The sequence below is a fragment of the Mercenaria mercenaria genome, chromosome 5 (assembly GCF_021730395.1).
Source record: "Mercenaria mercenaria strain notata chromosome 5, MADL_Memer_1, whole genome shotgun sequence".
NCBI lineage: Eukaryota > Metazoa > Mollusca > Bivalvia > Venerida > Veneridae > Mercenaria > Mercenaria mercenaria.
Genome location: NC_069365.1, coordinates 7,552,775 through 7,565,903, shown reverse-complemented (window position 1 = coordinate 7,565,903; position 13,129 = coordinate 7,552,775). Strand labels below are relative to the sequence as shown.

Sequence of the window (13,129 nt, the reverse complement as noted above, 5' to 3'; positions counted from 1 at the left end):
TTTGGAGGTTAATTTTGTGTTTGCCTATGATCATACAAGCTTTCCCAAACTTTAGATTAACAACATGATATTCGAGAAAGTCTTCACCTAGAATTGCAGAAATTTCATCTAATTTAGCCACCAAGAACTCATAAGAAAACACTTCATTATCAGTTTCAAAAGCTAACTTTATTTTTCCATATACCTTAAGGTCACCACCATTTGCTGCTGTTAAGGTATATGATACCTTTATAAGTTTTTCTACATCAATGCCAATTTTCTTTGCAAAGTTGAGTGAAATAATACTGGCAGCTGAACCAGAGTCAATTAAAGCTTGGCAACGGAAGTTGCATATCACAAGGTTTGTAAACAAACTAGTTCTTTTCTTGATAGAATTCAAAACAATATTATGTTGCCCATTTTCCTGTGTTTCTCAGAGGCTGAACTTGTGAGGCAAAGCCGGCCTCAAATAGTTTTCCGAAAGGATCGTAAGACATTTTGAGGCTATGTGGCCTTTATCATGACATTTGAAACACTCTATATTAGCTGATCTTTCTCGACTATTTGACCTACTTCTATTTCCTTTGGTCAGTGTTTGATTTAATGTTTTGAGCAGAGATGCAATATCATCTAAGGTAACAGCTTCTTTACCTTTAGTGGGAAAGACATATTGTTTTTGCCCTGTCCGTCCATCCTTACGTATGTACGTCACACTTCATTTCCGGTCAATAACTGGAGAACCATTTGACCTAGAACCTTCAAACTTCAAAGGATGGTAGGGCTTATGGAGTAGATGGCCGCTTTTGTTTTTGGGGTCACTCCATCAAAGGTCAAGGTCACGGGCCTGAACATGGAAAACTGTTTCCGATCAATAACTTGAGAACCACTTGACCCAGAATGTTGAAACTTCCATAGGATGATTGGTCATGCAGAGTAGATGACCCCTTTAGTTTTTGGGGCAACTTTGTTAAAGGTCAAGGTCACAGGGGCCGGAACATGGAAAACCATTTCCGATCAATAACATGACAACCACTTGACCCAGAATGTTGAAACTTCATAGGATGATTGGACATGCATAATAGATGACCCCTATTGATTTTGTGGTCACTCTATTAAAGGTCAAGGTTGCAGCGGACAGAACATGGAAATCCATTTTCGGTCAATAATTTGGGAACTATTTAACGTAGAACCTTCAATGTTGAAACTTCATAGGATGATTGGACATGCATAATAGATGACCCCTATTGATTTTGTGGTCACTCTGTTAAAGGTCAAGGTCACAGGGACTTTAACATGGAAAGTCATTTCTGATGAATAACTTGTGAACCACTTGACCCAGAATGTTGAAACTTAATAGGATGATTGGACATGCAGAGTAGGTGACCCCTATTGTTTATGGGGTCTGTCTGTTAAAGGTCAAGGTCACAGGGGCTTGAACATGGGAAACCATTTCTGCTCAATAACTTGAGAACCACTTGACCCAGAATGTTGAAACTCCATAGGATGATTGGACATGCAGAGTAGATGACCCCTATTGATTTTGGGGTCACTTTAATAAACGTCAAGGGGACAGAACATAGAAATTGATTTTCAGTCAGTAGCTTGAGAACTATTTGAGCTAGAACCTTCATAGGGTGATAGGACGTACAGAGTAGATGACCCTCAATGTCTTTGGGGTCACTCTATCGAAGGTCAAGGCCACAGAGGGCTGAGCATAGAAAACTCTTTCCAATCAATAACTTGAGAACCACTTGACCCAGAATGTTGAAACTTATTAGGATGATTGGACATGCAGGATAGATGACCACTACTGATTTTGGGTCACTCGATCAAAGGTCAAGGTCACAGGAGCCTGAACATGGAATCCTTAACTTGAGAACCACCAGGCCCAAAATGTTGAAACTTAGTGGAATGACTGGACATGCCAGGTAGATGATCCCTATTGCAGCCAACCATCAGTGTCTCTTTGACTTTCACTCCTGTCCCCTATTGACCTCTTGCCTGTACGACTATGCACTGGGGGAGACATGCGCTTTTTTACAAAAACATCTTCTAGTTTAATGATGTTATTTCTTTCGGATACAATGCATATAATGTACATGTACATGTGTACAGAATAGAAAAAATGCAAAAAAAATATGTTCAGATTGTTTTTACTCTAACTGGACAATGATCGGGTCGACGTACAAGCCACCAGACTTTAAATGACCCTAATTGCGTCTGGTCAGTATATATGATCTTGTACTTGCAAAGGTCAGTATTACAGGAGTCAAACAGGAACTGGTTTCTGGAGGAGGATTGGAATTTCAAGGTCACTGTACCGCACGAGTGGTATTATAAGAACTTACAAACTTCATGGGATGATTGTATGTGGTCAGTATACAGATGTGCTATTTTGGGTGTCAATCTCATGGTAACGGTACGTTGAAACCGAAACGATAAAAAAATCGACAATGCTTGTCATTGCTTGCTTGGGTATGCAGTCATCAACCTTCACAGGATGATTTCCTTGGGTCAATAGACGGCATGTTATGATCACAAGTGCTAGCAATCTCGAGCAGTTACAGCAGAACTTTGTTGAACTGCTGTTGATCAGTAGATGACCCCTACAGATTTAAGTACCATAGGTTAGATGTCACTGAATCATTCAGTCGATCCACCGACCAACGATTGGAACTCCAAAAGCTACAACGGTCAAACTTGAGACTGAAAATCACAAGCACAATAACCTGCGACAAGCCATCACGGGTCCAGTAACCTGCGGCAGGCCATCACGGGTCCGATAACCTGCGGTAGGCCATCACGGCTCCAGTGACCGGCAGACCGTCACAGGTCCAGTAACCTGCAGCAAGCCATCACGGTTCCAGTAACATGGGCAGGCCAGCACGGGTCCAGTAATGCGGCAGGCCATCACGGCTGGCATAATGTAAGTTTTTACATACATTACTTGTCTTTAACATCCGAGGCCCTGGCGTTACAAGTCAAATGCGTTACACAGGCATTACTAGCGACTATAATTATGGCTTCTGAATATTTTTTACATGAATTATGCGGAATAAAATGCATGTTTGTATGACTTTAATTGATGATACTCTTTTGAAGTGTTTTTCTTAATATATTTTCTTTTTTCTACGTGAAGCTGTGCATTTAAACCAAGCGTTCTGACGGTCAATTATTTTGTATAAACACAACATACTTTATAATAGCTGCGTTTTGTCAGTCAGTCCCTCCCTTCCTCGCCTTCCATCCTTCCCGAGAGGGACCAATGTCACTTTTAAACGAACACATTATAATTAACGAGAGAACAGCAGCTGTAAACATTGGCTTTTGATGAGACTACGTACATTTTATTTCTTCTTAAGACGGCTAGATCTATATACATGTATATACAGCTTCTAAATATAACACAAAAACATATGTGTTGGTCAAAATAATTCGACGTTCAGATTGTTTAAATTTGTGACGAGGCAGTCTTGCATTCTTGCATGCGAGAGACCTACCTATGAAGTTCTGACAGTTAAGAAGGTTGTATTTGGTAGCCTTGTTTGATGCTACTAAACCTATATTGTTTTTAAGATAATTTCTCAAAATGTCATCAAGTGATTTATACCAAAGTGCTTCAAACTTCTGCGATTTTTAACATACTTTCTTATTTTAGTCTCGATATAGTTATCTGCACTTAATTAACCCATAACCAATTAAAGTTCGAGCACTATTTACATTAAACGTTACATTCAGTCATCTGTTACATCTTACGACAAAAAGGTGATATTTTATGCCAATGCAGTTATACTCTTTAATATTGCATAGATATCTTATGGAGACTGTTTTAAGATCATTTATATCAAAGTATAAAAATACATCTATTTATTTTTATAGCTCTTTATTTATATACTTTTATTTTGGTAGCTTGTCGTACGAAATTCAATTTCTATTGAATTGCTGCTTAAGTTAGTTTTTTTTTTTTATAAATGTAATATATTGTCGTATAATTTGTTTGAGTGACACAATTTATTCTTTTGCTGAAATCAAAAGGTTCTCTCTCAGAAGATCTATCAACATCATCATGCATCTTAAAGTGTATCTCGAATAGTCCCAATCGTATAAACAAATATATCATAACTATTTGCTTATATTCTGAAATTTTAAACCATTTTAGTTCATATTTAATTGCATGTCCAACCGCCACCTTTCGGTGCCTCTTTAAAAATGTACATTTTCGCGGAAAGATAAAATGCGACATTTCACAATAAATGTAAAGGTATTCCGAGTGTCGCTCTGACTTACACTTCCTTGTCGATGAATTAGTATTTTTTGTGTTTATTTCTGCTATGATGTGATCACTGTGCATTTTAAGGTAGGTGCGGATATATATATGTCATAGTGTACCGTTCAACTTGTGCCAGACACTGTTTTAAGATATGTAACTTCATCAAAATTGAAAAGTTATTGGCGAATCTGTAATCTTGTTTCGGTTTAGGTAGGTTTATACAGTGGGGCCCGCAAGAGGAATGTTTTATAACATGAAAATGTATTATTCTTTCTCGAATATTCTGAGAAAAATGTACAGTTTACCCGAACTAGATTGCTTATCTTTTTTTATGGAATTGTAAGTTAAAATGTCAGTAGTCTAACTTGAGTGCAAGGGTTATCAGTTTTTGAGCAGGAACGGACATGCGCATTGATCAAATTTGAGGGTTGTTCAAAAAATTATATTCAATCAATTTTGACAATAGCGATCACCGATTAAACAGAAAGTATCTTTCAAAAAAAGATACACGGCCGCATTTTAAGCTACGAAACGTGCATGCACTCTGTGCTTTTACATACGGTGGTGTATTTATAAAGCTAGACAAAATGTAGTTTTTAAAGTAAAATTTTCATGTTTTTTTATGTATTTAACATATGTTACAGAACACATATTTTTCATCATAATTATATCAATTATATTCTCGGAAACTTTGACTAAAAAGGAAGGGCCGAAAAGTGGGGGATTTGAAATTGTCAAGGGATACCAAATGACCAATATGAGGACGAGTTGAATTGGGGACGAGTTGACTGTAAATCGTTTCGGTGGCAGGGGAGTGCAAATTTGCGAATTCCACATTGACGTGTGGGTATCAGTGTTGAAATATCCATAGAAATCTCGTTTTTGCTTATTTTTTTTGAAACTACTATGGACTATTGCAGATACTATAGACTACATAAAGACGACTCTCCGGTCCTATGCACCTGTCGCTTTCCATGCCAGATGTAGTGAAAATTGGCCAAATCACCGAAATTTTATAGACCAAAATTAGCCTAACCTGGCCTCACTTTGAACTCTGCCACTCATCTATTTTGTATTTTTAAATCCAATTTCGTAGCATATATGTATAGTGCGAATATAGATGCATACCCAGGTGGCGTGGAATGTGTCTCCCAACCACCACTTTATTTCCCTAATTTTCACTTGAAAAAAAGTGGATGGATAACAGCCGAGCGTCTGGTCGACTTTTTGTTCTGATGTTTATGTTTTAGCCTCAACCGGAAGTACGGAGCTAGGAATTTTAAAACACCCGCCATGTAGAATCATTAACCGTTCCTCATTCCCCAGATATATTAAAGAATTAATAATGATAAATAACCAGTAAGATAGATATGCCTTTATATCTACCCTGTCCTGTTTATACAGAAAATCGACCGGGGCCAAACTACGAAACCGCTCCCCTGCCACCTTAAGTTTTTAAGATGTTTAAATAAAATAAAATATAACCTGTCCTGAATCCTAAGACACTTATAGTGATATCAACTGAACAAAAAGTGTTGCCGTACCTTGCAAGATAGCCGGTGAATAAGCCATCAAAAGTGCCCACCCCTCCACGCAAAAATCAGCCAAAATTTGCATTCTGAATCAAAGTAACCCCGAAAAACTATTGACTGCCTTTAAAGTTAATTTCACATGATATTTACATTTTAAAGCCTTTCAAATGTTAAAACCATGTACTTTTAACATAATTTTGGTATACAAATGCAGATTACCGTACTTATCCTATCGGGACACCCTTTAAAGGCCACCCATCCATCCTTTGGGGCCACCCCAGTCACTATATAGCTTAATGGCATTGCTAGATATAGACACATGTGTTGCTTTTAAACAAAATGGCATGAATAGTCATTATATAGGCACTAATTTCTTCTTTTGGCCGTTTTATGATACGAATCCTACTGGCTGGGGGTCCTTAGCTTCATTATTATATGGCCACCTACTGCCATTTTGGGACTCGCTAGGCCGAATTTAGTACTCAGATATGAATAAAAACCACTATAGGTTACAGTTCATTCCGTAATGGGTTTAAATACATGAAAAAAGTCAATATTTGAGTGGTTTGAAAATTTGTCTATTTTCCTTAAGGTGGCAGAGGAGTGCAAATTTGCGAATTCCACATTGACGTGTGGGTATCAGTGTTGAAATATCCATAGAAATCTCGTTTTTGCTTATTTTTTTTGAAACTACTATGGACTATTGCAGATACTATAGACTACATAAAGACGACTCTCCGGTCCTATGCACCTGTCGCTTTCCATGCCAGATGTAGTGAAAATTGGCCAAATCACCGAAATTTTATAGACCAAAATTAGCCTAACCTGGCCTCACTTTGAACTCTGCCACTCATCTATTTTGTATTTTTAAATCCAATTTCGTAGCATATATGTATAGTGCGAATATAGATGCATACCCAGGTGGCGTGGAATGTGTCTCCCAACCACCACTTTATTTCCCTAATTTTCACTTGAAAAAAAGTGGATGGATAACAGCCGAGCGTCTGGTCGACTTTTTGTTCTGATGTTTATGTTTTAGCCTCAACCGGAAGTACGGAGCTAGGAATTTTAAAACACCCGCCATGTAGAATCATTAACCGTTCCTCATTCCCCAGATATATTAAAGAATTAATAATGATAAATAACCAGTAAGATAGATATGCCTTTATATCTACCCTGTCCTGTTATACAGAAAATCGACGGGGCCAAACTACGAAACCGCTTCCCTGCCACCTTCCGTATCAGTTTACAGTTTACAGTAAGGCCCAAAATGGCATCTGACAACAATTATAACAATAACAAGTCATAGTAACAAAATCATGTATCAGAGTGTTTGTAGTCGAACTCTGTCGTGAACGGGATTCAGGTTTATGACGTAAGCTACTAGTATTTCCGCAGGAGTCTTGTAACGGATTATACTGTCTAACAATCCGCACATCCCTTAAGAAAATATTATCTTTTCCATTCGAAACCCTGTGGATTTTTAATTTTTTTTAATTAAACTTGCACACAACTTTTATTGGCAAGATATCTCGTTGGTTTACTTGGAGGTCGGCTGACATACATTTTAAATGCGTGTATGTAGTGTTATTCTTCACATGTAACCCATCTCCTGTGCTGTCTCAATCAGACAGTATGTGTGTAAAATAACAGTGAGTTAGATATTTTTCCGAAGTGTCTGGGCCGATTTGACTAGTTATCGAATTTGGCCGAGGACTTATTGGCAAACGCATTTTGTTCAAGATTAGTGAAGATCGGATGAGAAAATAATGTTCGACTTAGAATGCGGACAAGCTTTGTGACAGACAGACACACAGACAGGAGTAAATCAATGTCTCCGACACCACTTTGAGGTGGGAGACATAGTAATAACAGTTGCTGTCTTAAACTGTAGAAACAAAGTTTGGTCTAAATTCAACTTGATACATCAAGTACTTGGCATACTGCTACAATATATTTAGACATTAAACACATTGTCTTGGCCTTATATCCGTCTCAATTTTTCCAAGCAGATCATGTATGATAACACAAAAGAATACAGCTGTTCTGTGGCGCGTCTTTAAGTACTTAAAAGTCATATTGTTTACAACAATATTTAAGGTTTGAGTTAAGGTGAAATATGGTAAATCTGATAAAATTTGAAAAAGTAGGATATCATATTATTAATTTACTATCAATACTAGACAAGGTCTATACTGTTGTAGTAAAACTTGGAGCTTAGCAAAAACTCATGAGTCAGTTTCATCGGAAAGAGAGTAGATACCAGGGCTTGTCCGTCCTCTCTAGCGCCAAGTTTGATAACAAAAAATATGCATAAATACCGTTCAGAAATTGGCAACTTTATATTTGTTACAGGAGATGAGTCAGTTCCAACAACAATATCAAGTGTCCGGGGCGACCGGCGGGGCCTGCGGTAGCAGCGGGGCCGTCGGGAGTGACAAGAAAGACAAGATGTTGGTGGCGGCCATTGATTTTGGCACTACTTTTAGCGGTTATGCATTCTCTTTCAAACATGACTATCAATCCGACCCGTCTAAGGTTTCAACCAATCAGAACTGGGTGGCAGGTTCGATGGCTCTTGTCTCATTAAAAGCCCCAACTGTTGTGTTGTTTGACGAGAACAAAAAGTTCCACAGCTTTGGTTACGAGGCGGAGAACACTTACTCAGAACTGGCGCTTGATGACGAACATCACAAATGGTATTTCTTCAAACGCTTTAAGATGAGATTGCACGAAAAGAAAGTAAGTTCGTCCAGTTTACTTTAGTTTTGTTGAACATGAAGTGTTAAAAGAGTAATTGAAGACTGCTTTGTCATAGTTGAAGCGTATACCACGGTATATAGTTTATACTTTTAACCTACCTTTTTATACACTAATAGCATAGATTACAAAAGACAAATCGATACTTTTTCCTGTCTCGGAACAGATAACTCGGACAATTGAAATAGATGATGACAAAGGAAGAAAGATGAAAGCTCTTGATGTGTTTGGGGCTGTGATCAAGTACCTTAAGGACCATTTGCTTAACCTGTTAAAAACTAGGGGCACGGAGGTTCAGAATAGCGATATACATTGGGTGTTGACTGTGCCTGCTATATGGACAGACTCTGCCAAACAATTTATGAGGGAAGCTGCTTATAAGGTTGGTAGTTTTCTTGACCGGTTTAACATTTTTTGTAACTTGTAGTATTTAATATCTTAGTAAAATGGACGAAACATGGAAGAAGCGTAAACTTAAAGGTTGTACAGTCTGCAAATCCTCAAAATGATAGCGAACATCGTCTTGCTTACGAGCATCTGAAATAGCAGCCCGATACATTTATAAAAGTAAGATTCATAAATGTGTATACTAAACATTAAACTTTCAGGCTGACATAGATGGCGGACAGTTGTCAATAGCATTAGAACCGGAAGCCGCCAGTTTATTTTGTCAGATGATTCCCACAGACAAGATACATGGATCAGACGGGGCCAAATTTGCAGTGGCCAGTCCAGGAACAAAATACATGGTGATTGATTTAGGAGGTATGAGAAACACAGTTATTTTTCCGCAATACAGTCTTCTGTAAAGACGAGTTCGGTCGGTGTGAATTAAAACCCAGGAAAAATTGCCTGTAAGATATATGACAAATGCATGTCTTTTACTCTGCTTGTGTTTTTTAAATTTAGCGACAGGCAATACACCAGATACCCTATAACGATGTTCACATGCTTAAGTTTGACTACAATGTTATGCCACTTTTTGTGCCTGTATTCGGCTGAACATGTGTCAGTTCTGCCACTTGGAAATATAAGTAAGATATTCTTTTCTATTTGTACATGGTGAAATCTGCCTTGTATTAAATTTTTAATTAATTTTACAGAAGTTAATCTATGTATATTCGGAATTACCTCCCTAAACGATTTAAGAAAAAAATGTCGTGGTGAGTAAAAATGGGGCGTGGGTGAGGATAAGGAAAAACTCGTGCTGAAAAGCAGTGGTAGTAAGCCGAGATATGGCATGTTACGAACAATGCATAGGCTCTCCGTAATATCATGTTATTTAAGTTTGTATGAATGCGTTTTTTCGCCGGCGGAAATACAGCGGAAAGTAGTAAATAATTGAAGTTATTAGGTTAAAAACAACGATCACAATGAAAGAAACTCGCTAAATATTCAAAAGCTGTATACCATTAACGATCGTTATATTGATAATGATGCTACATCGTATACTCAAATGTAAAATTGCTATGTCCCAGTCGCAGAGTTGACACTTGACAAACCGAAGTGCAGGGCAAAACCTCTTCTGAAGGGACAAACCCATCCCACAGTTTTAACACCCATCTCATTGAAATATGAAGTGGACCAAACCCCGGTCTCTCACATTTCAAGCTGACGTATTATCGTAGTAATCAGATCAAAGTCGTTAATATGGCGCTAAACAGACATTTTAGGTCGAGTAAGACATGTATTTGCAACTGAAGTATTACGAGTAATTAGTACTTTAGGCATTATCGGACTTCCTTTTCTTTAGAATGACGTTCCACAGAGCCGCTATCGGCTTCCTTTCGTTATATTAGCCTGAACGGACTAAATTGCATCCCCTGTGAACAAAATTACCAGAAATTATTAAGTTTTATTTTACTTGCAGGTGGCACCGCTGACATCACTGTGCACGAACGACAGCCAGATGGTGGCCTCAAGGAGCTTCACAAAGCAAGCGGTGGCGCTTGGGGTGGAACCAAGGTAGACGAGGAGTTCTACAAACTGCTCCTTAAAATCATAGGTGGTCCAGTGTATCAAAAATTTGTTGATGAAAATAAATCAGACCATTTAGATTTACAACGAGAACTTGAAACAAAAAAGCGAACAATCACACCTAACTCTAGTGGAAAAATAACAATAAAAGTCCCAGTTGCGATTGTGCAGACATATAAAGATGAAATGAAAGAAGACATTAAAGAAGCTATAGATGGGTCAACATATAGTGGTAAAATTACCTGGGTTGGAGATAAAATGAGGATAGAGGCACAAATATTCAAAAACTTGTTTAAACCTTGCACTGATAAAATAGTAGCTCACATTCAAGACTTGCTAAAACAACCTGATGTTCAAGGGACAAATATATTTTTAATGGTAGGTGGGTTTTCTGAGTCGGTCATGCTTCAAGACGCCATTATGAAAGCACTTCCAAAGGGCAAGGTCATCATTCCAGCCGAGGCAGGATTAACAGTATTGAAAGGCGCTGTGATATTTGGCCACCGTCCTGTGGCTATCACTTCCAGAGTTTCCAAATACACCTACGGGATTAACATATCACCGCCCTTTGACCCAGCTATACACCCAGAAGATCACCGCGTGTCCGTCGGTGGCATAGATCGCTGCAGGGACGTCTTTAAGAAGTATATCCACGAAGCAGAGACGGTCAAAGTGGGTGAAGCTCGTTCCGGGAAACACGTCACGCTAAAATCTAATCAAAAAGAGATGCTGCTGAAAGTGTTTGCATCACCGAAGCGGGACCCGATGTTTGTAGACGAAGATGACACGGAATATCTCGGTAAAGTAGTTGTGAACCTTCCAGACAGCGAAGACAAGATCCGGGTTGAAGTCAAAATGATGTTTGGAGAGACGGAACTTACTGTAGAAGCTATAGAACTGTCACAGCATACCAAATATAGAGCATATTTCGATTTTCTCTGACAAGTATTTATCTTGAGTGAAAGATTTACTGTTGATTTATATTGATATGGACTGTTATTGGTTACTTAAATTATATTTGTGTATACAGAAACGACTTTAATTCTCGGATTTATGATTACTTGACAGGACATGTAATAACTTACATGTGCATTTCCTAATCTGAAAAAGTACACGTTGAAAATTAATTGCTAAGCCTTTTTAACTGAAGACGATACTTTCAAGCTTGAAGTATTCATTTCCTTACAGAAGAACAAGTTCAATCTCTAAAATCAAAGGTTTATTCTAGCAACATTTCTACACAGGCGCAGAAATAGCCTTTTTGAATGTTTACGAAAACGATTGAGAGAAAGGCCAAATATAAAATGTACTTTTTCTAAAAACTGTGTTACGAGACATGTGTTTATATATAAAATATGCAAACAATTTGTGCAAAATGATTTGAAAATGAATTCTTCATTAATAAAGATTTGTTGGATTTTAATATAAACAGAAAACTGTTCTTTCAGAAGGCTGTTGAAATCAATGGTCCGGTCATCAGCAAGACCAGGGACCCATTTTACGAAGAACTTAAGAGTATGGTGTTTCACAAACATTATTTTAAGCAGTATCATCTTAACTATTTGACAATTCTTAGAATCGGAGGCAAGCAAAACGTAGATATTTTTATCCCAGAACATTTTTAAAGGGATTCATGTTATATCATAGGAACCCCCGTGGTCGATAGGTTAAGGTCACTTGCCCCTCATCGATTTGGGTTCGCCGCACTCGGGGCGTCGAATTCTTCGTGTGAGGAAGCCATCCAGCTGGCTTACGGAAGGTCGGTGGTTCTACCCAGGTGCACGCCCTTGATGAAATAATGGACTTATGACTGTGTCGGTGCGACGTTAAATCCAATAAACCCCTCCCCCTCCAAAAAAAAAAGAAAACAACAAAAACAAAACGTTATATCCTAAAATAAAGTGTCTTAGGAGAGGACATAGGATGCAACTTATGAACTTGGAACGCCTGTAACTCCACAAATAACGCTAGTATGAACCACCAATCGATTTTGCAATGACACTGGAAGTAAAGCCAAGATTGATGTTAAGTTGATGTGAATTTGGTATTTAATGCATACCTTTCATTGAAAACGGACCAAAAATAATACTAGTAATTAAAAACCGATATTGTACTCTTGTAAAAGTCATGCCAAATAGCAGGCGTTTTGCTTGTTTCAAATCATTAACTGAATTTCACCCATTGTTCACTGTGATGAACGGACATGCAGTGCACAGTTTCCTTAACTCTACTTTGTATTTTTACGAAATTATGCCCCTCTTTTCGACTTTTATATTCATTCAACTGAATAGTCGAGCGTTGCTGTCCTCCAACAACTGTTTTTCGTTGTACCTAAGTGGCTTCTTTGCATACAAATGCCCTACCAAAAGTAACCTTTAAAAAATACAAATAAGCAAATGGTAAGAACAGGGCAACTTTATAGTACAGATCTGTTTCGCAGTTATTGAATCATTTCAAAATTTAACTTTAAGTTTAACTCCGCTCATTATGATAAAAAAATTACACGCAGTATTTATGATTTCTGAAGCATTCTCGTGTGCGAACCAAACTGTTTTAATATTTATTAAAATCTTGAGTACATGCTAGAATGCGATGGTACGGCACGGGGATT

The 13,129-nt window shown here is 37.9% G+C and overlaps 1 protein-coding gene across 1 annotated transcript; it reads left to right on the top strand.

The window, feature by feature from the left end:
- The first annotated feature begins 4,182 nt into the window (after positions 1–4,182).
- On the top strand, positions 4,183–11,959 carry LOC123556371 (heat shock 70 kDa protein 12A-like). The gene is made up of 5 exons (XM_045347019.2): positions 4,183–4,336; positions 8,137–8,523; positions 8,708–8,923; positions 9,150–9,306; positions 10,412–11,959. Exons 2-5 carry the CDS (start codon positions 8,140–8,142, stop codon positions 11,458–11,460), a joined length of 1,806 nt encoding a protein of 601 aa, XP_045202954.2. The 5' UTR covers positions 4,183–4,336; positions 8,137–8,139; the 3' UTR covers positions 11,461–11,959.
- The last annotated feature ends 1,170 nt before the right edge of the window (positions 11,960–13,129 follow it).